The sequence below is a fragment of the Hyla sarda genome, chromosome 2, assembly GCF_029499605.1.
Source record: "Hyla sarda isolate aHylSar1 chromosome 2, aHylSar1.hap1, whole genome shotgun sequence".
NCBI classification, from domain to species: Eukaryota; Metazoa; Chordata; class Amphibia; order Anura; family Hylidae; genus Hyla; species Hyla sarda.
In genome coordinates this window covers 24,106,797-24,131,433 of record NC_079190.1, presented here as the reverse complement: position 1 = coordinate 24,131,433, position 24,637 = coordinate 24,106,797, and the positions used below count along the sequence as shown (strand labels likewise).

Below are 24,637 nucleotides of genomic sequence, written 5' to 3'. Positions count from 1 at the left end.
GTGTCTCCTTCACACACAGAAATGCTCCCCAGCCCCCTTATCCCCACCCGTGCAGTGCAGTATGTCCTCCCCTTATCCCCACCCGTGCAGTGCAGTATGTCCTCCTCTTATCCCCACCCGTGCAGTGCAGTCTGTCCTCCCCTTATCCCCACCCGTGCAGTGCAGTATGTCCTCCCCTTATCCCCACCCGTGCAGTGCAGTATGTCCTCCTCTTATCCCCACCCGTGCAGTGCAGTATGTCCTCCTCTTATCCCCACCCGTGCAGTGCAGTCTGTCCTCCCCTTATCCCCACCCGTGCAGTGCAGTCTGTCCTCCTCTTATCCCCACCCGTGCAGTGCAGTCTATCCTCCCCTTATCCCCACCCATGCAGTGCAGTCTGTCCTCCTCTTATCCCCACCCGTGCAGTGCAGTATGTCCTCCCCTTATCCCCACCCGTGCAGTGCAGTCTGTCCTCCCCTTATCCCCACCCGTGCAGTGCAGTGCAGTATGTCCTCCCCTTATCCCCACCCATGCAGTGCAGTCTGTCCTCCCCTTATCCCCACCCATGCAGTGCAGTATGTCCTCCCCTTATCCCCACCCGTGCAGTGCAGTATGTCCTCCCCTTATCCCCACCCGTGCAGTGCAGTATGTCCTCCCCTTATCCCCACCCGTGCAGTGCAGTCTGTCCTCCTTCACACATACAAGTCATTAGGGAGGTGAGGAGCTGTGCATGGACGTCTTCTCTCTACCCTGCTCTGTGTTTTCCCTGTGCTAACTTGCAACCTCCCTGTGGTAAGTTAGGTCCTCTGATGACAGAGCAGGGGGAGGGGAGGGAGCTGTGTACAGGGGTAGGGGAGGGAGCTGTGTACAGGGGGAGGGGAGGGAGCTGTGTACAGGGGGAGGGGAGGGAGCTGTTTACAGGGGGAGGGAGCTGTGTACAGGGGGAGGTGAGGGAGCTGTGTACAAGAGGAGGGGAGGGAGCTATGTACAGGGGGGAGGGAGCTGTGTACAGGGGGAGGGGAGGGAGCTGTGTACAGGGGGAGGGGAGGGAGCTGTGTACAGGGGGAGGGAGCTATGTACAGGGGAGGTGAAGGAGCTGTGTACAGGGGGAGGGGAGGGAGCTATGTACAGGGGGGAAGGAGCAGTGTACAGGGGGAGGGGAGGGAGCTGTGTACAGGGGGAGGGGAGGGAGCTGTGTACAGGGGGAGGGGAGGGAGCTGTGTACAGGGGGAGGGGAGGGAGCTGTGTACAGGGGGAGGGGGAAGGAGCTGTGTACAGGGGGAGGGAGCAGTGTACAGGGGAGGGGAGGGAGCTGTGTACGTCCTCTCTCTACCCCTGCTGTGTCTTCTTTTCTAATGCAGAGCCGCATCCTCCATCCTCCGGGAGGGGGAGATAAGGGGGCGTGGCTTAATTATCTCATACAGACGTGCGACTTCGGGCTCTGCCCTCACTCCTCCCCGCTCTAGCTTCGGAAAACTGTGGGCGCACGGAGAGGTGCTGGTACTTTCAAGAGCCATTTTCAGAAGTGGCGGTACTAAGTACCGCCGCTTACTGGCCCACTTAAAGCAATGGGTGACAATCACAGAAGAATTGTGAGAAAACCGTCACACACAGGTACAGACACTACATTAAGAACTACACTAACTTTACAGCCCCTGTAACATAGTCAAATAAAAAAAAATCCTAGAATACCCCTTTAATTTTGGCAAAATCTTCTAACAAAAAACTTAAAGTAGTATCTGATCTGGGGCCACTGGAAAGAGTAAGATAGAGAGGGGTTTTTAGAGGTAGGAAATGCGAGGTTCCCTCATACTTAGTTTAAGTAATTGATGCACTATGGTAACTATCTGAAAATAAAAAGAAATATTTAATTAAAAAAGAATTGGCAGAATTACAGACACAGAAGGTTATATTCAGAGAAATTCATGTTGAAAGAGATTTTGGAAAACCCTGTTGAAATGTGGATTCAGCCATTACTAGTTTTATTTGACTGTAGAAACACTAAATATCAGCAAATGTGATGCCAGGATTGTCTGCATAAAGATCTACAACACTGAGGACCAATCAGTATGCAGCATGATGGTGTTACCGAGATGAACCAAAGAATGACATCACAGATGTGACATCATCGAGTTCCGAGCCTATAGAAAACCCTGCCTGACAATCTGATTACACAGAGAGAGTTGGACAGAGACAGCGGCTTTTGCTTAGCGAATCTTTCCTTTATCTCAGCGATTTGTGTTGTTTCTTTGTGCCATGGAGATCCAGGGATTAGGGTTCTTGCCTATCCTTTGGGTCACATGGAACCTTTTGGGCCTCAGCACTCTTGTCACCTTGACCATCGCCCTAGGACATAGCAGACAGCCGTTTATCAGTGACACGGCTGTAGGATATCCTGAGTGGATAATATATAAGGTTGTGTTCTTTGGTGCACCCATCATAGGAGTTGCCGTCACCTACCTGCAGCACCGATTTATGTTCCTGCGCTCTGAACCATCTGCGAAGCATTTTAGGATTTACCAGAAGATCTTGTTTACCTTAGGATGCATCATGTGCATAGGAACAGCCCTGAATGCCGTATTTACTATGGGGAACAATCCTACAATACACAGGATCAGCTCAGGTATGGCATTTATTTGTGGAGCCATATATAATGTGTGCCAAGCTGGATTCCTATACAAAAGGTCATACAGCAGCCGGATTGTTTGCCATATAAGGCTGGCCTCCACCTTAGTGACTTCTGTGGTGCTGCTGCTCTTCAGTGTCGGTCAGGTCTCCTTCTATACGGATCTGTGCACCGGACACTGCGAGGAGATTATGTATGTCCCCGTCATGGTGGCTGAATACCTGGGATTCTGCGGCGTCACCTTATACCATGTGACCCACTATACAGATTTACAGCATTTGTCAGTAAAGATTTCCAGAAATGACATTAACGTCAGCCTGAGGACCAAGATACCGGACCCGGAACAGAACCATCCTGTAGAATAGTGAAGACTGAGGCCTATGACTACAGCCGGGAGCCGAGGACGGACATTTATCCTGTGTATTATTCTTAATAAATATATAAATAAAAAAACATGTCTCATCCTTCTCTTAACACCTGCCATTGGGACAGAGTCAGAAAGCCAGTATACACATCAGATAGTCCAGTATACACATCAGATAGTCCAGTACACACATCAGATAGTCCAGTACACACCTCAGATAGTCCAATATACACATCAGATAGTCCAGTATACACATCAGATAGTCCAGTATACACATCAGATAGTCCAGTATACACATCAGATAGTCCAGTATACACATCAGATAGTCCAGTATACACATCAGATAGTCCAGTATACACATCAGATAGTCCAGTATACACATCAGATAGTCCAGTATACACATCAGATAGTCCAGTATACACATCAGATAGTCCAGTATACACATCAGATAGTCCAGTATACACATCAGATAGTCCAGTATACACATCAGATAGTCCAGTATACACATCAGATAGTCCAGTATACACATCAGATAGTCCAGTATACACATCAGATAGTCCAGTATACACATCAGATAGTCCAATATACACATCAGATAGCCCAGTATACACATCGGATAGCCCAGTATACACATCGGATAGTCCAGTATACACATCAGATAGTCCAGTATACACATCAGATAGTCCAATATACACATCGGATAGCCCAGTATACACATCGGATAGCCCAGTATACACATCGGATAGCCCAGTATACACATCAGATAGCCCAGTATACACATCAGATAGTCCAGTATACACATCAGATAGTCCAGTATACACATCAGATAGTCCAGTATACACATCAGATAGTCCAGTATACACATCAGATAGTCCAGTATACACATCAGATAGTCCAGTACACACATCAGATAGTCCAGTACACACATCAGATAGTCCAGTACACACATCAGATAGTCCAGTACACACATCAGATAGTCCAGTACACACATCAGATAGTCCAGTATACACATCAGATAGTCCAGTATACACATCAAATAGTCCAGTATACACATCAGATAATCCAGTATACACATCAGATAGTCCAGTACACACATCAGATAGTCCAGTATACACATCAGATAATCCAGTATACACATCAGATAGTCCAGTATACACATCAGATAGTCCAGTATACACATCAGATAGTCCAATATACACATCAGATAGTCCAATATACACATCAGATAGTCCAGTATACACATCAGATAGTCCAGTATACACATCAGATAGTCCAGTATACACATCAGATAGTCCAGTATACACATCAGATAGTCCAGTATACACATCAGATAGTCCAGTACACACATCAGATAGTCCGGTATACACATCAGATAGTCCGGTATACACATCAGATAGTCCAGTACACACATCAGATAGTCCGGTATACACATCAGATAGTCCAGTATACACATCAGATAGTCCAGTATACACATCAGATAGTCCGGTACACACATCAGATAGTCCGGTACACACATCAGATAGTCCGGTACACACATCAGATAGTCCGGTACACACATCAGATAGTCCGGTACACACATCAGATAGTCCGGTACACACATCAGATAGTCCGGTACACACATCAGATAGTCCGGTACACACATCAGATAGTCCAGTATACACATCAGATAGTCCAGTATACACATCAGATAGTCCAGTATACACATCAGATAGTCCAGTATACACATCAGATAGTCCAGTATACACATCAGATAGTCCAGTATACACATCAGATAGTCCAGTATACACATCAGATAGTCCAGTATACACATCAGATAGTCCAGTACACACATCAGATAGTCCAGTATACACATCAGATAGTCCAGTATACACATCATATAGTCCGGTACACACATCAGATAGTCCAATATACACATCAGACAGTCCAATATACACATCACATAGTCCAGTATACACATCACATAGTCCAGTATACACATCACATAGTCCAGTATACACATCAGATAGTCCAGTATACAGATCAAATAGTCCAGTATACACATCAGATAGTCCAGTATACACATCAGATAGTCCGCCAGTTCTACATCACAGGGTTCAGCACTGGCATAATGTGATATAATATGTGGATCCTAAATGCAGCGCAGATTACAATATATTTTACAGTATAAATAAACATAATAAACAGGGCCATTCACGTCTCCATTTACATTTCCTCATCTCAGTTTGGAGATAATTGATTCCAGGTGTAACCCAAACCTTCCTTCATAGCAGCATTTCAGGAGGCCAATGGGAAATTACCTATTACCTTGTTTAAACTGCACATTTTTATAGTTATTTGTAAATATAGGAGCGCACCAGACCTCAGTAATCTACACAGACCAATGAGGCACGTGCTGTTATTCCATAGTGCAAGACCCCGATACCGGCTCTATGGTAAATATGTCACCGGGGGAGGGGGGAGGGGCTACCTGAGACAGGTTGAGTTTAATTTAATTTGTTTTCCTTCCACAATTTTTTTTAACAAACTTTTAATTATAAACATAAGAAAAGGGGGTGAAAGTGGTCGTGTGTAGCCCCCACAGGACGGCCATGAAACCAATGGACGCAGTAGGTACTGTTACCATGTGATGTCTATGGGGGCCAAGATACAGGTATATTGTGTAACTAAAGAAGGGCTGTCAATCAGCTGACCCAAAGAACTGTTGTAATAATATGTATGTTAGAAAAGCATTGTACGGATATATTCTTGGTTTCTTTCAAAAGAGCTTTATGAAGAGACCCAATGATTGGATGACGAGATCCAGCATAGCAGAGCCAGGTAAGAAGTGAATGCATGGTGAGTGAGGACACGCCTCTTCATAAGTAGTGAATGTCAGAATGAGTGAGCAGCAGAACCGAGGGATTTGTGAGCCAAATACAGAAGCTAGACCCCTGCAATTGAGGCTGCAGCACCCTAGACATCCAGTGCATGGAGAGAACTTCGCTCCATGCCAGATGACTGGCGATGTGGGGCGGAGGCTCGTGACCCTCATGGTCACGGCCATGCCCCCTCAATGCAAGTCTATGGGAGCGTCGGGTGCAGCACCGGAGGCTTGTGACGTCACGGCCACACACCCTCAATGGAAGTCTATGGGAGGGGGTGTGACGGCCGTCACACCCCCTCCCATAGACTTCCATTGAGGGGGTGTGGCCGTGACGTCACGAGCCTCCGGCGCTGCACCCGACGCTCTAAACGAATGCCGGGTGCAGCAGGGAGCTGGGGACCCCTGCGACCTTTGGATTGGGGATAAGATGTCTAGGGGCAGAGTACCCCTATAAGGGTTGTATTAAACAGGAAACATGCATATGAGTATTGATGTGTATGGGGAGATCAGGAGAGATAACTGTCGGCCACCTTCAGCTATGGTGACTATGCGGCTAAATGCAAGCTGCATAGCTGATGGCTGCTGTAACATAGATATAACCTGGACTCAGCAATAAGAAAAATACTGACCTTAGTATACAGAAAAAGGCAATATATAGGCTTCCATTTGCAGTTAGAAAGGAAGTGGACCTCAGGAGTTCTGGCAGTAGTCTGTGCAGGTAGTAATCTAATTTTCTCCTTCGGAGGATTGCAGCTACCTTAATATAAAGACAAAAAAAAAAAAACATTTATTAAGAGGAACACTTAACACCAAAAATCTAAAACTCACATTTTAGCTAAGGAATTGTCCTGTACTAATCAGACTTCCAATTAACAAAAAAAATTAAGTAGAGATCTAACACGGGTGATCAATTACTTGACTGATCCACGTGGGTTTCTCATAAAGACGTGTGGAAACTTATAGGCCAATGGTGAGTGATCCATTCCTCTGAAACAGTGGTCCCCCACCCAGTCCATTTTTTTTTCCGTTACCCAACATTTTTTTCCCCGTTACTCTACCAGAATAGAACAGGGGAAAAGCCAAATACTGGACTATTGGTGGCCTTGAGGATTGGGTTGGGAACCAGGGTCAAGTCCTGGGGAAAAAAAGTGTAGGAACTCACCCAAGTTTTCCACTCAAGGGCAGGTCCTGCAGGACTCCTGCTAATGGGAACGGTGAACCGGCAGTGGAAAAAGTGCAAGAACTCAGTTCCCATGTGTTCCTGCAGGACTTGAGCCCTGGTTGGGGACCTCTGATCTAAATGGTTGCCCAGCAGTCACTGTAAGAGTTCAGCTACCCAAAGCTTCCCCCAGTGATCGCCGATGATTTCTCTGCAATGACCTGGGGACTCCGAATTGGCTTTTCATCCGCTTTGGCATTATTATCAATAGTGATCGTGGTATCAGGAAATAAAGGGAACTAGTTTCAAATTATCTCTACCCCAGGATTTTGCCTTACAGTGATAGCCCCCAAAGCATGCTGCCTGTCCATTGTAAATCTATTTAAGCACATAATTGTTATTTAATAAAAATTCCCAAAAATAATAGACATATACATTTGAAATCACTGTACATGATAAATCATAGGCAATCCCTTTACATGATAAAGTTATCCCATCGTTTAAAGCATTTCTGTGTCCCAAGGGACGTCAAATTTTTATCAGCGTGTTCAGACCCCGCCTGATGAGGAGAAGGAGCTGGTGAGAAGCATGCTCCTCTCCCTGCTTTGTGTCTATGGGATCAGGATGGCCCCATAGACTTACATTGTAAGTCTGTCCAGGTCATGTGACACAGACCTGGGAGAGCATGTACTAAGCATGCACACACTTCTCTCGGCTCTTTCTCAGAGCTGTCAGATCCCAACCCCAACTAAAACTTTTCATTTGTCTCTACAACACATCAAAAGTTTTATTTTTTCAAATAACAGGTACACTTTAAAGGGGTACTCCACAAATGTCTGATTGCAGGGGTCTGGCCGCTAGGACCCCTGCGATCTCCGTCACGCCACACCCCCTTGTAACATTATGCCACACCCCCTCCATTTATGTCTAAGGGAGTGGTTGCAACATCATGCCCCACCCCCTCGTAACAACACACCCATCCGGCCATCTGGTCCCCTCCCATAGACATGGAGAATGACCTAGAGCGGGTGTGGCATGACGTCACAATGCAGTGGTGCCCGCACGGAGATTGCAGGGGGTCCCAGCACCCTGACCCCCGTGATCACACATCTTATCCTCTATCCTTTGCATAAGAGATAAGATGTCTATGGGGCATTGTACACCTTTAAAGAGGTTATACCAAGAATAAAAATGATTCCTCCTCCAAAGAATAGGGTATATCTAGCTGACTGGTGGGGGATGCACAGAGGCCTCTGGAAATGCTCCTAAAATGTCTACTTTTTTGGCAGGACCTAAATGAATCCTGCCCCTTTTATGGTCTGGCTTCCTATAATCGGGACTACTGGTAAGTATGCAGTTAAAAATAAAAAGGCAAACTTCATTTGTTATGCATTTCACAGCAAAAAAAACAAGGCTTTTAGGCTTGGGTTCACATTGCTTTTTCTTTGCAACTGTTTTTTTTTGTTTTTTTGCCATATATACGGAAATGCGCATGTAAAATAGAATACGGGATACGGGTAGGGTCACACGTAACGGATCCGCAGTATATCTTACGCTGCGGATACGCCGATGCCCGACCCTATAGTGTGCCTCCTGCTGTGCCTTTATCTGCTTTTATCAGCAATCCACTGGTACGAGCAGACACACAGGGATTTGCAAGACGCAGCGTGCGTGGGCAGTGTACTCAGATATAGCGCATGCTCTTCGCCTAGCATAGGGAGCAACCGCGATGTCTGTGAGTACATAAAGCGTGCATGTGGCAACTCACAGGTCCCTGTGTGTTGGCTCATAGCGGCGGATTGCTGCTACGAGCAGACAAAGCAGGCACGGCTGGACGCACACTCTAGGGTCAGTCATCAGTGAATGTGCAGCATAAAATACACTGTGGATCCGTACGGTGTGAACCTACCCTACATTGGAATTATTATATTTTTCACAGTTTGAACTTGGCATGAAGATAAACAGAAGTTATGGCTAACAGAATGCAGAGTTGGAGCTGTAATGGTGGCTATACACTTCCCCCCATCTTATATTATTGTGGGGGAAGGGGAACAGACCTCCATGGAATATGAAGACTTGACCTTGCTGCATGGAAGATTACCAAATGATTGATGCAAATCATTGATTTTATTAACATAGCTCCTTTATGTTGTGCCGGTGAATGGAGAGTGAAGCCTACAAAAATCAGGTATGTCCTATAAAATATTCCAGTTACTATAGAAAGAGCCTAATACTCATCAACACCTTTCACGGGAGAGCAAATGTCAAGTTACGACATATATTCAGCCCAACCAAACTACTTCCAAGAATAAATATAGAGGAAACTGAATATATAATACACATATATTGCAAGATACACTGCAAAAATAAAACTGGTTAATATTAGATAGACAGGATAGCAAAACAATGGACAATTGTAGAGGCTTCTATGAGCCCTGATCTGAATTCTATTGAAAATCAGTGGAAGGAGCTGAAACCTGCAGAGAAAACACCTTTACACCTGAGACAGCAGGAGCAGGATCTTATGGGGAATGGGCCAAGATACCTGCAGTCTGGAGAAGGCACCTTCACACCTGAGACAGCTGGAGCAGGATCTTATGGGGAATGGGCCAAGATACCTTCAGTCTGGAGAAGACACCTTCACACCTGAGACAGCAGGAGCAGGATCTTATGAGGAGTGGGCCAAGATACCTGCAGTCTGGAGAAGACACCTTCACACCTGAGACAGCTGGAGCAGGATCTTATGGGGAATGGGCCAAGATACCTGCAGTCTGGAGAAGGCACCTTCACACATGAGACAGCTGGAGCAGGATCTTATGAGGAGTGGGCCAAGATACCTGTAGTCTGGAGAAGGCACCTTCACACCTGAGACAGCTGGAGCAGTATCTTATGAGGAGTGGGCCAAGATACCTGCAGTCTGGAGAAGACACCTTCACACCTGAGACAGCTGGAGCAGGATCTTATGAGGAGTGGACCAAGATACCTGCAGTCTGAAGACGGCACCTTCACACCTGAGACAGCTGGAGCAGGATCTTATGAGGAGTGGGCCAAGACCAATGTTCTCTCACTATGTTATCTATTTTAAATTGAAGTGGGTGGTAGGTTCTTACAAAAGGTATTCTTCTGATGTTTTGTTTTTGTTATGTATTTCTTTGGATTTTGGACTCGAGGAGTATTTTTGTTGGGTAACCTCTTTCTTCAAATTTGTGATCAAGTTCCTGTAGTCTCTCCTGTCGAATGACAGGGTCACTGACTATGCGCTCAATTCTTTTGTTTTGGGAACGTGGAATGGCCCGTTTTGCTGCCGGAGGGTGAGAACTCGAATAAAGTAGTAGGTTGTTTCTGTCTGTCTCTACCCTATAGAGGTCAGTCGATAGGCCCCCAATGTTGTTTTTTCTGACATGGGTATCGAGAAAGCTCACCTGATCCTGACTTTTAGTCATAGTGAATTTTAATTCAGGGCGAATTTCATTAAGGGTGTAAAAAAAAATGGGTTAGGGACGATTCTGGCCCCTCCCACACGCAAAACACATCATCGATAAATCTCCAAATGTTCGAATGTTTATTGAATAATTCATTACTGTAAACATATTGATCCTCAAAATGTGACATATATGTGTTTGCGTAGGGAGGGGCCACATTCGTACCCATGGCCGAGCCTCTTTGCTGTAAAAAAAGGGTTCTCCTATAAAAAATAATTTTCATGTAATACCAGTTGTAAAAGATCAAGGAAAAAGGCATTTTGGTCGCAGGTGTAAGTGCTTAAGGTCTTTGGGTTTGGAAACTTTAGTTTGTAACTGGATTGAACACTGGCTCATGGATCGTACCCAGAGAGTGGTGGTCAATGATCCGTACTCTGATTGGTCCCCGGTTATTAGTGGTGTACCCCAAGGTTCTGTACTGGGCCCGCTGTTGTTTATTTATCAATGATATAGAGGATGGTATTAACAGCTCTGTTTCTATCTTTGCAGATGACACCAAGCTTTGTAGCACGGTACAGTCTATAGAGGATGTGCATAAGTTACAAGATGACTTGGATAGACTAAGTGTCTGGGCATCCACTTGGCAAATGAGGTTCAATGTGGATAAATGTAAAGTTATGCATCTGGGTACTAATAACCTGCATGCATCGTATGTCTTAGGGGGGATTAAACTGGCAGAGTCACTGGTAGAGAAGGATCTGGGTGTACTTGTAGATCACAGACTACAGAATAGCATGCAATGTCAGGCTGCTGCTTCCAAGGCCGGCAGGATATTGTCATGTATAAAAAGAGGCATGGACTCACGGGACAGGGACATAATACTCCCCCTTTATAAATCATTGGTACGGCCTCACCTGGAATATGCTGTTCAGTTTTGGGCACCAGTCCATAAAAGGGACACTGTGGAGCTGGAAAGGGTGCAGAGACGTGCGACTAAACTAATATGGGGCATGGAACATCTTAGCTATGAGGAGAGATTAAAGGAGTCACAATTGTTTAGTCTTGAGAAGAGACGTTTAAGGGGGGATATGATAAACGTATATAAGTATATAAATGGCCCATACAAAAAATATGGAGAAAAACTGTTCCAGGTTAAACCCCCCCAAAGGACGAGGGGGTACTCCCTCCGTCTGGAAAAGAAAAGGTTTAGTCTCAAGGAGCGACACGCCTTCTTTACCATGAGAACTGTGAACTTATGGAACAGTCTACCTCAGGAACTGGTCACAGCAGGAAAAATTAACAGCTTTAAAACAGGGTTAGATACATTCCTGGAACAAAATAAAATTAATGCTTATGAAGAAATATAAAATCCCATCCCTTCCCCAATATCGCGCCACACCCCTACCCTTCAATTCCCTGGCTGAACATGATGGACATATGTCTTTTTTCAACGTTACTAACTATGTAACTATCAGTGAGTAGCCATCGTACCGCTTCAATGCCCCTGGAATGCTCAGTTGAAGTGTATAAGCTTGTGACGTCTATGGTGACTAGCATTGTCTCTTGTGTCACGTCTTTAATGTCAGATATTGAGGTAAGAAAGTCAGATGTGTCAAGGAGAAATGCTTTAGTTTTTTTGGTTAAAGGAGTCAATGTTTTCTCTAACAAGATTGACAGAGGTGAAAGAATGGAATTTGTGGAGGCCACAATTGGTCAGCTGGGGGAATTATTGAGATCTTTGTGTATTTTGGGCAAAACGTAAAATACAGGTGTCATAGGCTCAGTGTTGGTCAGGTAAGTTTGCATGTTTTAGTATCTATTATTCCCCTTTCTTGATAATCTTTCAACATTGAGTTAATCCTTTTCTGGGTACGGGGTAAGGGGTCATTTGATAGAGGATCATAGATGGTAATTTCGGACAATTGTCTAGAGATTTCTTTTTTGTTTTTTCGGTGTCCATCACCACGATGGAGCCACCTTTATCTGCCGGCTTAATAGTTATAGTTTTGTCCGACATTAGCTCACCTTTATGTGCATTCTCCCCTTTTCTTTTTCTCCCCCCACGTGTATCTGTGTTTACCATGTTTATTTACCTGTTCCACGTGCTTCTCGGTATGTGACGTGTTCCGGCGGCTCCCTGATCCTCCCATGACATGATGTAATCACCGGACGTCGGTGTAACTGTCAATCATCATTTAACCCAGCTGAAGCCTGCAATTACCCGATGTTACGTATAAAAGCATGTCATTCATTTATGTTTGTATACGATTGAGAAAGGCTGTAATAGCCGAGACTCGTCTTTGCAACGTGTGTGTAATATGCTATATAACAAATAAATCTTTGATTTGCATCCAAGCAGTTGGTGCCGGGATCTCTGCTTCTTTCTTATGAGGAGGGGGCTAAGATACCTGGAGTCTGGAGAAGACAGGAACCATTTTAGTCCAGGCCATTATTATTATTATTATTATTATTTTGTTTTCAAAATGATTCTGTTGAACCATGATTTACGAGCAATGTCTGATTTTCATCAGTTCACTTTCTTGAAATTTTTATTCTTTATTACGGTACTTTTATTAGTTTCAAGTTATTTTAGGGAGCATTGTGGATTTTGGTCCACGTCTGTATGGGTATCTTTAGACTGCTCTACACATTCCATCGTAGTTAGTAGATAAAATGAAACCTGACAGGTCAACCAAAAGTCTATGTGAACTACCAGTACCAGTAGAAAAAAGGATCAATGGGCTTAGATTTGTATTGGATCGATCCATTCTTTTATTCGAGATAAGCAGTACCTCATGTGTTTCATACCACTTTAGAATTACCATGTGCATTAATGGATGATCGTTCAGCCAACAGCTCTGTAATGTTTGAGTCAATAGATATCAGATAAAGCTTATTTACTTAGCTCAGAGAAATTACTTCAGGCCTCAATGTATAGTCCAAGTCATGAATGACATCTGTAATCTACTTCTACAGAATTCAATTCTGCCTTATCATAAACTCTCACACAGTGTCACCTACATCCCTGAACTATCCATAATCGTACTCAAATAGAGATAAGGTCAAGGAAGATTGATCAAAGTGCAGGCACAATGGAACTGAGTGACCACAGTACAGAGATAGTCATCATTCCATTCAGTCTCTGTGTCCAGTGGAGCTTACAAGCTATTCCCCTATGTCGGGCATACAATTTGGGGCCAATTTTATAGGTGATGTTACCTTCCCTTCCCTTCCCCTCCAGGCCATAAGGCACCTGCAAGGGTCCAGGATCAAATCCTCTTTTATGTAAGCGCAGGAAGGACTACAAAAAAAGCTCTCGGCTACCACCAAGGCATTAGCTCAGGTTCAGCCAAAAGCCATCTAAGAAGCAGGGAGGCGAGGAACTAGATGGCCACACACACCTCCCCTAGACCTTCAGGAGAGACACCCAGAAGGGCACCGCACCCTGAAAAATCCTTGTGACAAAAACAACACTTAAAGTGGACACAATGATAAAAATTGCAAATTAAATAAAGTGGATTGCAAGTACGGCCCATGGCAACCGGATGTACCTATAAAAATGGAAAACACCATTCTTTTCAGTTTCTATAGGCAGGTGCCTTGTTCATTTTTCAGTATATTCAATATATTATGTTAGCTGTTTTGTGCGGGCATTCCTGACCCCAACTGCTACCTACAAGAATCTGAAAGTTTTACTAGTAAATCACGTGATTATGTTCTAGATAAAACAACTCTGATAGGTCAACCATGACAGCCAATGTGCATCTAGACCGTGACACAAGAGTCATGCCGGAATTTTCCCATCTTCTGCTGGTACCACTCCCTTTCTGGTATGTGGTAATGGTAGCTATAAGTGTTTTAATGAGTTGCAAAATCTAACCCCCAACAAGGCAGGATGAACTTGATGTTTGGGTTTGGGGGGGGGGGGGGGGGGGGGGGGGGGTCAGAAGATATAGCTTATGTATAATGCCGCCTTTATTATATAGAAACCCTGTGATGTTGATCGTGGAACCTTCTCTACTGTATAAGATATACAGTGTATATAATAATAATTTACCCTCGTGGGAGTGAAATTAAAACGTCTTCACTACGTAATTCAGGAACGAGTATGAGTCCAATAGACGTGTCATGTTTTTATGCCTCCTGGTTCTGCTGCCGGCATAGCTGTACATCAATTCCATCGGTGAATAACAAGGGCAGATCACAGAACCATTACTCACGGAATAGTCACAACAGCCATAGCACATAAATTCATTTTGGTGAGCGCCATGACCTTCACATACACTCCATAGGAAAGTTCCATCAACTCCCAAGTGAATCCAAGGAATGGAACTTTTTAAATCCAATATAAACTAACAAAATAAAGTTTTCCACTGCAGCGACTGTAATGGCTCAGGAGGAATGTGTGAAAAAGACGGCAAGTTGTTTTCTTAGTAACTGATACCCCGGCGGCTCCATGATGGAGAGGCTTTCGATAGCAGCAAAATTAGTTCCAAAAGAATTTGACTTTATAAAGGTTATTATTACGGGAAGTCCATAATACAGGTACATGATGATTTAGAAGGACGGTGATAAAATAATATTACTAAATAGAATAAAGTTTTACCAATTAAAAAAATATATATATATATTACTAATAGAACCGCTGAATGGAAAGCGCTATATGATTGCCAAACACTTATCATCAAATAGACAGAAAAAGAATACAATAGTAGTTAGATACATGTGAGAATAATCCATATCATAGGCCATCACTGATACCCAGAATCAAAGAATTCAGCTACAAGGGAACCTGTCAGATCTACTTGCTGCTAAGTGTTGCGGATATGGTTGGATAGATGTGAGAGATGATGGTGATTGACAACTTATAAAAAAAAATCACCATTTTATTTCTCAGCCAAGTGTCAAGGAGGCGGAGCCAAGCTGCTAAGGTGCCGTATACCTTTACCACGAGCTCCCCCCCCCCCCAGAAAGCCCTGTACATCAATCAAGTAGGGTGAGAGGTGAGGGCGACCAAGGAGGCATGCTTGGCTGTGGCACTTCAGCAGCTTGGTTCTGCCTCCTTGTCACATGGCTGTGATATACCACCATCAGCTCCAGGAAAGCTTGCATTTATACCCAAAGAGCTATCCAACCATGTGTACAGCTCTTAGCAGAGAAATACAGTGGTCCCTCAACATACGATGGTAATTCGTTCCAAACGAGCCATCCTTTGTCGAATCCATCGTATGTTGAGGGATTCGTGCAATGTAAAGTATAGGAAGCTGTACTCCCCTGTCCCCGCCGCTCGAAATGGTGTCCTCGGGCCTCCGCTGGGCTCTCCGCTGTCTTCTCTGGTCCTCCGCTGTCTTCTCCGGTCCTCCGTGGTCTTCTCCGGTCCTCGGCTGAGCTCTCCTGGTCTTCTCCAGTCCTCTGCTTTCTTCCGCAAGGCCTTACAGGGCCTGCGTAGCAATGTCATTACGCCGCTGCGTACGCCATTCCTATTGGATGACGTGCGCAGTTTCGTATTGACGTCACCGGAGAGGGCCGAGAAGACACCGGAAGACCAGCGCGGGACCCGGAGGGCACCCCGGAGCATCGTGGAGGGGTAAGTAATACTTACGGCACCACACGGAGAACATTAAGCTGCTATCCGGCAGCAGCTTAAGCATGCTGGATAGCATTTAATGCGATGGCCCCGACATAAAAAAGCATCGTATGTCGATGCTGACATCGACATGCGATGGCCTCTGAGAGGCCATCGTATGTCGATTTCATCATATGTCGGGGCCATCGTAGGTCGGGGGGTCACTGTACAGTTAACAGAATGCTTTTAGGCTAGGGTCATGCATAGAGCATCCGCAGCAGGAAATACGCTGCGGATGTGAAACACAGGGCTTCCCCACCACAGCCCTGTATGTGTGCATTAAGGTTTGAAGGTGGCCCCACGTCACAGTTATGTCGGCATGCTGGCCCACCTGAAAACCTTACTGCAAACACAGGGTTGCAGCAGGGACCTCTTGTCTCAGAACAGGCAGAAGAGAAGAAAAGTGAGAAAGTGGAAGGAGCCACAACAGGAGGTAAGTATTGCTTTTATTTATTTATTTATTTATTTTTAATTTCTAGAGCCCCAGCTATATATAAAGTTTTGGGGGACACCAGAATACCCCTTTAATTCAAGTTACTTGTGCTCCAAAATAATCTTTATTAAATGAATGATATCGCGCATTAAAGTTGTTTAAAAAATAAAATATAAACCAAAGTAATAACCAAATGATTTGGACAGCAGTGTATTTGGCTGAAAATTCTGGGTTTTTTTTTGTGACAGCTGCCAAATCACCCCAAAATAAAATAAAAAACATTCCCAATGTAAAATGATTATTGAATGTTTTTCCAGTCATTAAGTTCTCATGTTGTTTACTATCTTTTATTTTTTGTCCCTTTTTTTTTCTCAAGAAAAATATCCTTCTGGAATTGTTCCTTGCAATATTTATTATATAAGTCCCATGCCAAATGAATCAGTTGAGGACCATGCCAGTTAAGCCTCTAAATAGGTCTTGGCATTATAGCTGAATATGTAACGCCATGCAGTCTGAAATACTGTAGAACTTTATTCTCTTCTTAACTTGTTCCCTTCCAGGTGAACAACTGGATTCTTACATAGAAACTGCAATGTGAAGAAGATTGAAGCAATTCCTCAATGTCTATGCCTACGGTGCAGCACATGAATGAAACCTCAAAATGCCAGGGCAGAGTTACCATGGCTCTGGTGGAGCACATGAAAGAAACCTCAAAATGCCAGGGCAGAGTTACCATGGCTATGGTGGAGCACATGAATGAAACCTCAAAATGCCAGGACAGGGTTACCATGGCTATGGTGGAGCACATGAATGAAACCTCAAAATGCCAGGACAGGGTTACCATGGCTATGGTGGAGCACATGAATGAAACCTCAAAATGCCATGACAGGGTTACCATGGCTATGGTGGAGCACATGAATGAAACCTCAAAATGCCAGGGCAGAGTTACCATGGCTATGGTGGAGCACATGAATGAAACCTCAAAATGCCAGGACAGGGTTACCATGGCTATGGTGGAGCACATGAATGAAACCTCAAAATGCCATGACAGGGTTACCATGGCTATGGTGGAGCACATGAATGAAACCTCAAAATGCCAGGACAGGGTTACCATGGCTATGGTGGAGCACATGAATGAAACCTCAAAATGCCAGGACAGGGTTACCATGGCTATGGTGGAGCACATGAATGAAACCTCAAAATGCCAGGACAGAGTTACCATGGCTATGGTGGAGCACATGAATGAAACCTCAAAATGCCAGGACTAGGTTACCATGGCTATGGTGGAGCACATGAATGAAACCTCAAAATGCCAGGACAGGGTTACCATGGCTATGGTGGAGCACACAAATTAAACCTCAAAATGTCTGAACTGGGTTACCATGGCTATGGTGGAGCACATGAATGAAATCTCAAAATGTCTGGACTGGGTTACCATGGCTATGGTGGAGCACATGAACGAAACCTCAAAATGCCAGGACAGGGTTACCATGGCTATGGTGGAGCACATGAATGAAACCTCAAAATGCCAGGACTAGGTTACCATGGCTATGGTGGAGCACATGAATGAAACCTCAAAATGCCAGGACTGGGTTACCATGGCTATGGTGGAGCACATGAATGAAACCTCAAAATGCCAGGTCTGGGTTACCATGGCTATGGTGGAGCACATGAATGAAACCTCAAAATGCCAGGACAGGGTTACCATGGCTATGGTGGAGCACATGAATGAAACCTCAAAATGCCAGGACAGAGTTACCATGGCTATGGTGGAGCACATGAATGAAACCTCAAAATGCCAGGACTAGGTTACCATGGCTATGGTGGAGCACATGAATGAAACCTCAAAATTCCAGGACAGGGTTACCATGGCTATGGTGGAGCACATGAATGAAACCTCAAAAGGCCAGGACTAGTTTACGATGACTATGGTAAAGCACAAAAATGACATCTCTAAATGTCAGGACTGGGTTACCATGACTATAGGGGAGTATATGAATGAAACCTCTAAATACCAGGACTGGGTTAACCGCAACAAAGGTTCTGCCCTTTAAAAGTGCTAATACACGTTATGGAAATTCTTGTGGTGCACGTCTACTGGTTATTAGGTGTATCCCCCTGGAATCAACATTGGCACAAAAATTCAGCAAGATGCCAAAAGCATCAAATTATAATAACTAGCAAACCAAAAAGTTGGCATCAGAGAAAAATCAATGGCGAGCCAACCCTCACAACGCTTCATCGAGCCAAGCAGCGTAAGTCACGTCCAGGAGGTCTGGAATAAAAAAAATAAAATAACCTGGAAATTTAAGATTTTGGGACTCGTGAAATAGCTTCAGATTCCCGGCCCTTCTGCCTTGACAAGAAGGTCGTTCGGAGTCACTGCCATATCAAAAAAAAACGTGACATGGTCCATTTTTGCAGTTTCCAAGTTAAAAGCAGTGAAATGTATTACAATGAATAAGATGCATGGAAAAATGTTTGACAGTGAAGACTGCCACAGCTCAGAAGTTGTTCATAAACAGTACTGGGGGTCTTGGGTTCCAAGCCAACCAAGGGAATGTCTGCATGGAGTTTGTATGGGTTTCCTCTGGGTACTCCAGTTTCCTCCCACACTTCCACAAATATACTAAAGTTCGAATATGAGCCCCATTGTGAACAGAGACCAATATAATAAACATTGTATGACACTAAAATAGGTAAGTGAAATATAAATAAAGGCCAACCTATAATGAATGCTGGTGCTCTGTAGCATAATAGTATTACAAAATTTTTTCCATTCGGTTGTCCTCATTTGTAAAATCATAACCAAACCCCTCCTCCTAAAACAGTAGCAGTCAGCTGAAAACGACAGCTAGGGTGTATGTATCATGCGGCTGCTATGGGGCCCTTGGAAAGAGGGGCCCCATCCTGGTTGGTCCCATTATTTTTTCTATTTCTACATACAGAAAAAAAAATGTGTAGTGCGGGTGTCCCTTGTGATAACTGTGGTGTCCCGGTATTGGACTTGGTCCTGTACCTTTGTCGTAAGTCCCCACAGTCAGAGTTCCTCCATGCTGGTAGGGCTTTCCTGGTGGTTTCACCCCTAGTCGCCTCCTAATTCCATTCAGAAATGTATATATTTAATATATTTTATAGTGTAATTTATGTACAGGCCCTTTGGTCACGTGATATGTATAGATAACTGTGTTATGCTAGGTTTAAGGACCTTTTGAGTCATGTGATAGGTCATGTGTTGTAACCATACTGCCTTGGTTTAGGACTGACAGGTTTGGGGACCAATAAGCTTTGATCCTGCCCCTTCTGTATATAAGGGCGCTGTATCCAATAACCGCTTTCTTTCCCTTGGGATCTCAAAGTAAGCAGATCTGTTATCGCAGTGACAAGACAATCTAGGCCTGAAGCCTCCACTTCAGCCGCATTCTAAACCGTGAGTTAATCCGACTCCATCCTACATGACTACTGAACCTAAACATACCCCTAAATTCAGTGGAACAAGTAGTGCAAACATCAAAGCTTATTAGCGACAAAGTCCCGGCCAACCTGTGAGGAGCCTAAGTCCCGGCCCTCTGCAAAAGACTGTTTGTTATTCACAAAATATTCACCCAGGTGCACCACACTATCGGACGGGCTAGACACAAGGACAGCTTCAGGATTCCTTCATCCCTTTACGGGTTCCTCTCGGCTTGTCCGCCTTCCTCTCACGAAAGGGAACAGGTGAAGCTTGCGCCGACACTTGGACGACGTTTCGGAGGCTCCTCCTCCTTTTTCAAGTATATACTTGAAAAAGGAGGAGGAGCCTCCGAAACGTCGTCCAAGTGTCGGCGCAAGCTTCACCTGTTCCCCTTCGTGAGAGGAAGGCGGACAAGCCGAGAGGAACCCGTAAAGGGATGAAAGAATCCTGAAGCTGTCCTTGTGTCTAGCCCGTCCGATAGTGTGGTGCACCTGGGTGAATATTTTGTGATTTTGCTATTTTTTCTACTGTCTTATCTTTTGATATTATGAAACTACTAAAAGAAGCATTGATGAAACTATAAGAAAGTGTGTTGCGTTTTTTCTTGCATGGAACTGTGATTATACAGTGAGTTTTGAGTCCTCACTTTAAAACGCACCTTATATACCCAGTGTGAATAGGTGGTACGTATGCTGTTACGTTTATTACACTGTTTTTTATTCATCCTGCATAAAATCTGCAGTAAAGTTATTTCAAGTTTATTATAAATCCGTCTGTGGACAATCCTTTATTGCTCCCTATTGTTCTTGGGACGGGTGGCGGTAGGACATATATAACTAGAGGAAGCCCTCACCCTGGCATCACGACAATCAAGAGTTTATCCTATACCCAGCAACACTACATTGCAACACCCCTGTTCTCCCTTCAACCCCGAGCTCCACATAACCATACTTACCTGTCTCTGATCCATAGTCCCATTGGCCTGTTATCTTCCTCATATGAGCAGCAGGCTTGGTGTGCGCGCGGATCTTCAAGAGCACACTGGCGTCACCACAGCTGCTTCTTCGCTGAGTCCTGCTGGGAGCAGGCCTGGGGAAGCAGCAGTGCAGTCAGCACGCTGTTGAAGCTTCGCCCGTACACCAAGCCTGCCGCCTGAACGAGGAAGATAAGAAGCCAACAGGACTATGGATCGGAGACAGGTAAGTATGGTTATCATCAGTGTAACCCGCACTACAAATTCCCTTTTTCTATACATAAAAATTGAAAACGGAATGGAACCAACCAAGACAGGGTCCCCTCTCTCCAAGGGCTCCATAGCAGTCACATGGTACATTCACCCTTGCTGGTGTTTAGCTGATTGCTGCTGGTAAGTATGGTTATCATCAGTGTCACCCGCAATACAAGCCTGTACCAACAGGTTAGTGTTACTGAAACTCATGACAGTTTCCCTTTAATGTTGTATATGTTGTAATACCAGCCATTTGGAAATAACATATACACACACATACCGTAGATATCTATCTACATACCGTTTATACTCTAGTATAAGCCAAGTTTTTCAGCACAATTTTTTGTGCTGAAAACACCCCCCTCGGCTTATACTCGAGTGAACTCTCCGCCTGTCAATCCCTTCTCAGTGGTCTTCAACCTGCGGACCTCCAGATGTTGCAAAGCTTCAACTCCCAGCATGCCGGGACAGCCATCTGCTGTTCGGGCATGCTGGGAGTTGTAGTTTTGAAACCTCTGGAGGTCCGCAGGTTGAAGACCACTGCGGCCTTCGTCATCATCCAGACCCCCCCCCATTAGTTTTCTACTCACCTCCCCTCGGTGGGAAGGAAGGGTGAGCTGGCCCGGGCCATCTATGCTGCAGGGACCGTACGGTGGGGAGGGTTAGTCGTTCCGGGCTGTCCATTTTCACCCGGGGGGGGGCCCTCTTCTCCACGCTTCGGCCCCGGACTAGTGACATTGCCTTGACGATGACGCACAGGGATGCGCATGAACGTCCCTGTGCGTCGTCGTCAAGGCAACGTCACTAGTCCGGGGCCGGGCCCGGAGAAGAGGGTCCCCCGGGTGAAAATTGACAGCCCGGAATTACTAACCCTCCCCACCGGACGGTCCCTGTAGCATAGATGGCCCGGGCCAGCTCACCCTTTCTTCCCAACGAGGGGAGGTGAGTAGAAAACTAAAGGGGGTGTCTGAATGATGAGGAAGGCCGCAGTGGTCTTCAACCTGCGGACCTCCAGAGGTTTCCAAACTACAACTCCCAGCATGCCCGGACAGCCGATGGCTGTCCGGGCATGCTGGGAGTTGTAGTTTTGCAGCATCTGGAGGTCTGCAGGTTGAAGACCACTGATGAAGGGATTGACAGGCAGTGATGATGAAGGGGGGGGGATGATGAAGGGGAGGGGTCTGGATGATGATGGGGGGGGGTCTGGATGATTACATGGGGGGATGATGCTTTTCCCACCCTAGGCTTATGGTCGAGTCAATAACTTTTCCTGGGTTTTTGGGCTGAAATTAGGGGTCTCGGCTTATATTCGGGTCGGCTTATACTCGAGTATATACGGTAGATAATATATATATATATATATATATTTATTTTTTTATCTCTCTCTCTCGCTCTCTCTCTCTATGTATATATGTATGATTATAATTTTTTTTTCATACCCTATAGTCCTATAATCTTTACGTAGAGGAAGATTTTCTCAAGCGCTTGAAATTTGTATCTAGTCTCCACAGAGAAAGAAAAAATGTCACTGGAACAAAGCGCTGCTGAGCCCCCGAAATCTTCTGTCAGGAATACAATCCCTGGATGCAGAAGGTTAAAGCTCGCTGGAATTTAAAGTCCTGGTGTAAGTACAATGCATTAGTTGTTATTTTGTCTACTACGACAGCTTTAGACATTTAGGTTCAAACAAGGAATTTAATTCCAAATCCAGTCTTTCGCTGGATTACATCTAAAAGGGGGGGGAAAAATTATAAATCAGATGCAAATACAACTTGGCAGATCTTGACAACGTCTCGGTCTCCAGTCACTTCTCAAGCGGTTCCAGCGAGTTTGTTGAGTAGGTTTTTGTGATACTGGATCCTGACTTTATTCGCAATGTTGGTAACGTTTTTTTTTGCGAGGTGATACGATGCCAACTTCTGTCAGCTGTAAGAGCCGCCTATGACATTCCAAATTCATTAGCGTGACTTTAAGGAGACCATAACAATCTCCTGGAGACCAATCAGGCGGGTGGGTTTGAAGGTGACTCATACGGTATAGAGTGTTTCTGCATCTCGCAATACTTGGCTTCAATCGTTCTCATTTCTTAAGATGCCAGAGATTAATGCAAATGATACAGAGGACTATAACCGTAGCAAATCGATTGCATATGCTCAGGAAAGGTTATGCTATACCAAGGCCTTGAGGGGGGAAAAGTTATGGAAAAAAAATGGAAAAATTGAAAATGCTTTCAGGAGCTACCAGCAATCCTTCAGCAAAAGCGTCACACCTCACTTCTCTTACATCCATGTCTGCCCACCATTAGTGTTGAGGGAACTTACAGTAAATGTGATTGAACCCGAACCTGATGGCTCGGCCATTGATTGCTTTAGTCTGCACAGATCAGTTCCGCTGTCCAAGTGCTCCGGTTGCTTGAAAGAGTCCAGGATGAGAGACTTAGGTTTCCTAGGACCGTATCCAACTTTTCCAGGCACCCGAAGCGCTTTGAAAGTGGAACTAATACAGGCAGACTAAAGTAATCAATAGCCGAGCCATCAGGTTTAGGTTCTGGTTCAGTCACATTCGCTATTCGTTCGACGCTACCCACCATGACAAAGATCCCTATGGAATGAGATATTAGATTCTCACATTATCCCATCGGAAAATATCAGAATAGGGATGACTTGTCCAGGCAAATGCGCGTCCTTAAAGGGGTACTCAGCCCCTAGACATCTTATCTCCTATCCAGAAGCAGGACCACCACGATCTCTTCTGCAGCACCCCCGTCATCTGTTGGCAGGCAATACAGGGGCCGGAGTATTGTGACATCACAGCCCCGCCCCCTTGTGACATCACACCTCACCCCCTCAATAAAAGCCTATGGGAGGGGGTGTGTCGTTACGATACTCCGACCCTGTATTGCCAATCATCATGCATGGAGCAAACTTTGTTCCGTGCAGCAGATGACAGGGGGGTCCCACCTCACTATAGAAACAAATTTAAATAATCGTGGGCCCTTCAGGAGGTTCGAGGGTTCAGGTTTAGCCACATTTATTTTAAGTTTTCTCAGGGCTACCCACCATGACAAAGATGCCCACGGCATGAGATATCTGAGTCTCAGTTTGTCCCACTGAAAAGTATATACAGGTATAGGGCTGACTACAAGGCAATTGTGGGCCCTTGAGTAACAGTGGGCACCTTGTCCACCCCACTACAGAAACATATATGTGGAGAATCATGGGCCCTGCAACCCTTGTGGTGGTGGAAGGTGATTGGTGCGTCTGCTCATGCAGCCTTGTCCATCAGTCATCTCTTGTACATGACTCATGACACAAGCTGATGCTGCTGCAGGACCAGTTAGTGCCCCAGTAGGTATGGGGACCCCTAGTGGTGGAGCTGTTTTCTTTTTTAAATATTCAAAATTTCTTTAATTTTCATGAGTAACAACATTTAAGTCTTTGGATGTGACCTCTTTAGCTATTCCTGCACAGAAAATGATCAGCC

At 45.0% G+C, this 24,637-nt stretch overlaps 1 protein-coding gene across 1 annotated transcript in view; it reads right to left on the bottom strand.

Annotated features, from left to right (window-relative positions):
* TMEM135 (transmembrane protein 135) overlaps positions 1-24,637 on the bottom strand; it is a 455,209-nt gene that overhangs the window by 405,954 nt on the left and 24,618 nt on the right. Inside the window, exon 2 of the mRNA XM_056561396.1 lies at positions 6,462-6,589. Within this exon, the coding sequence (XP_056417371.1) occupies positions 6,462-6,589 (128 nt within the window). The remainder of the gene's footprint in view (positions 1-6,461; positions 6,590-24,637) is intronic.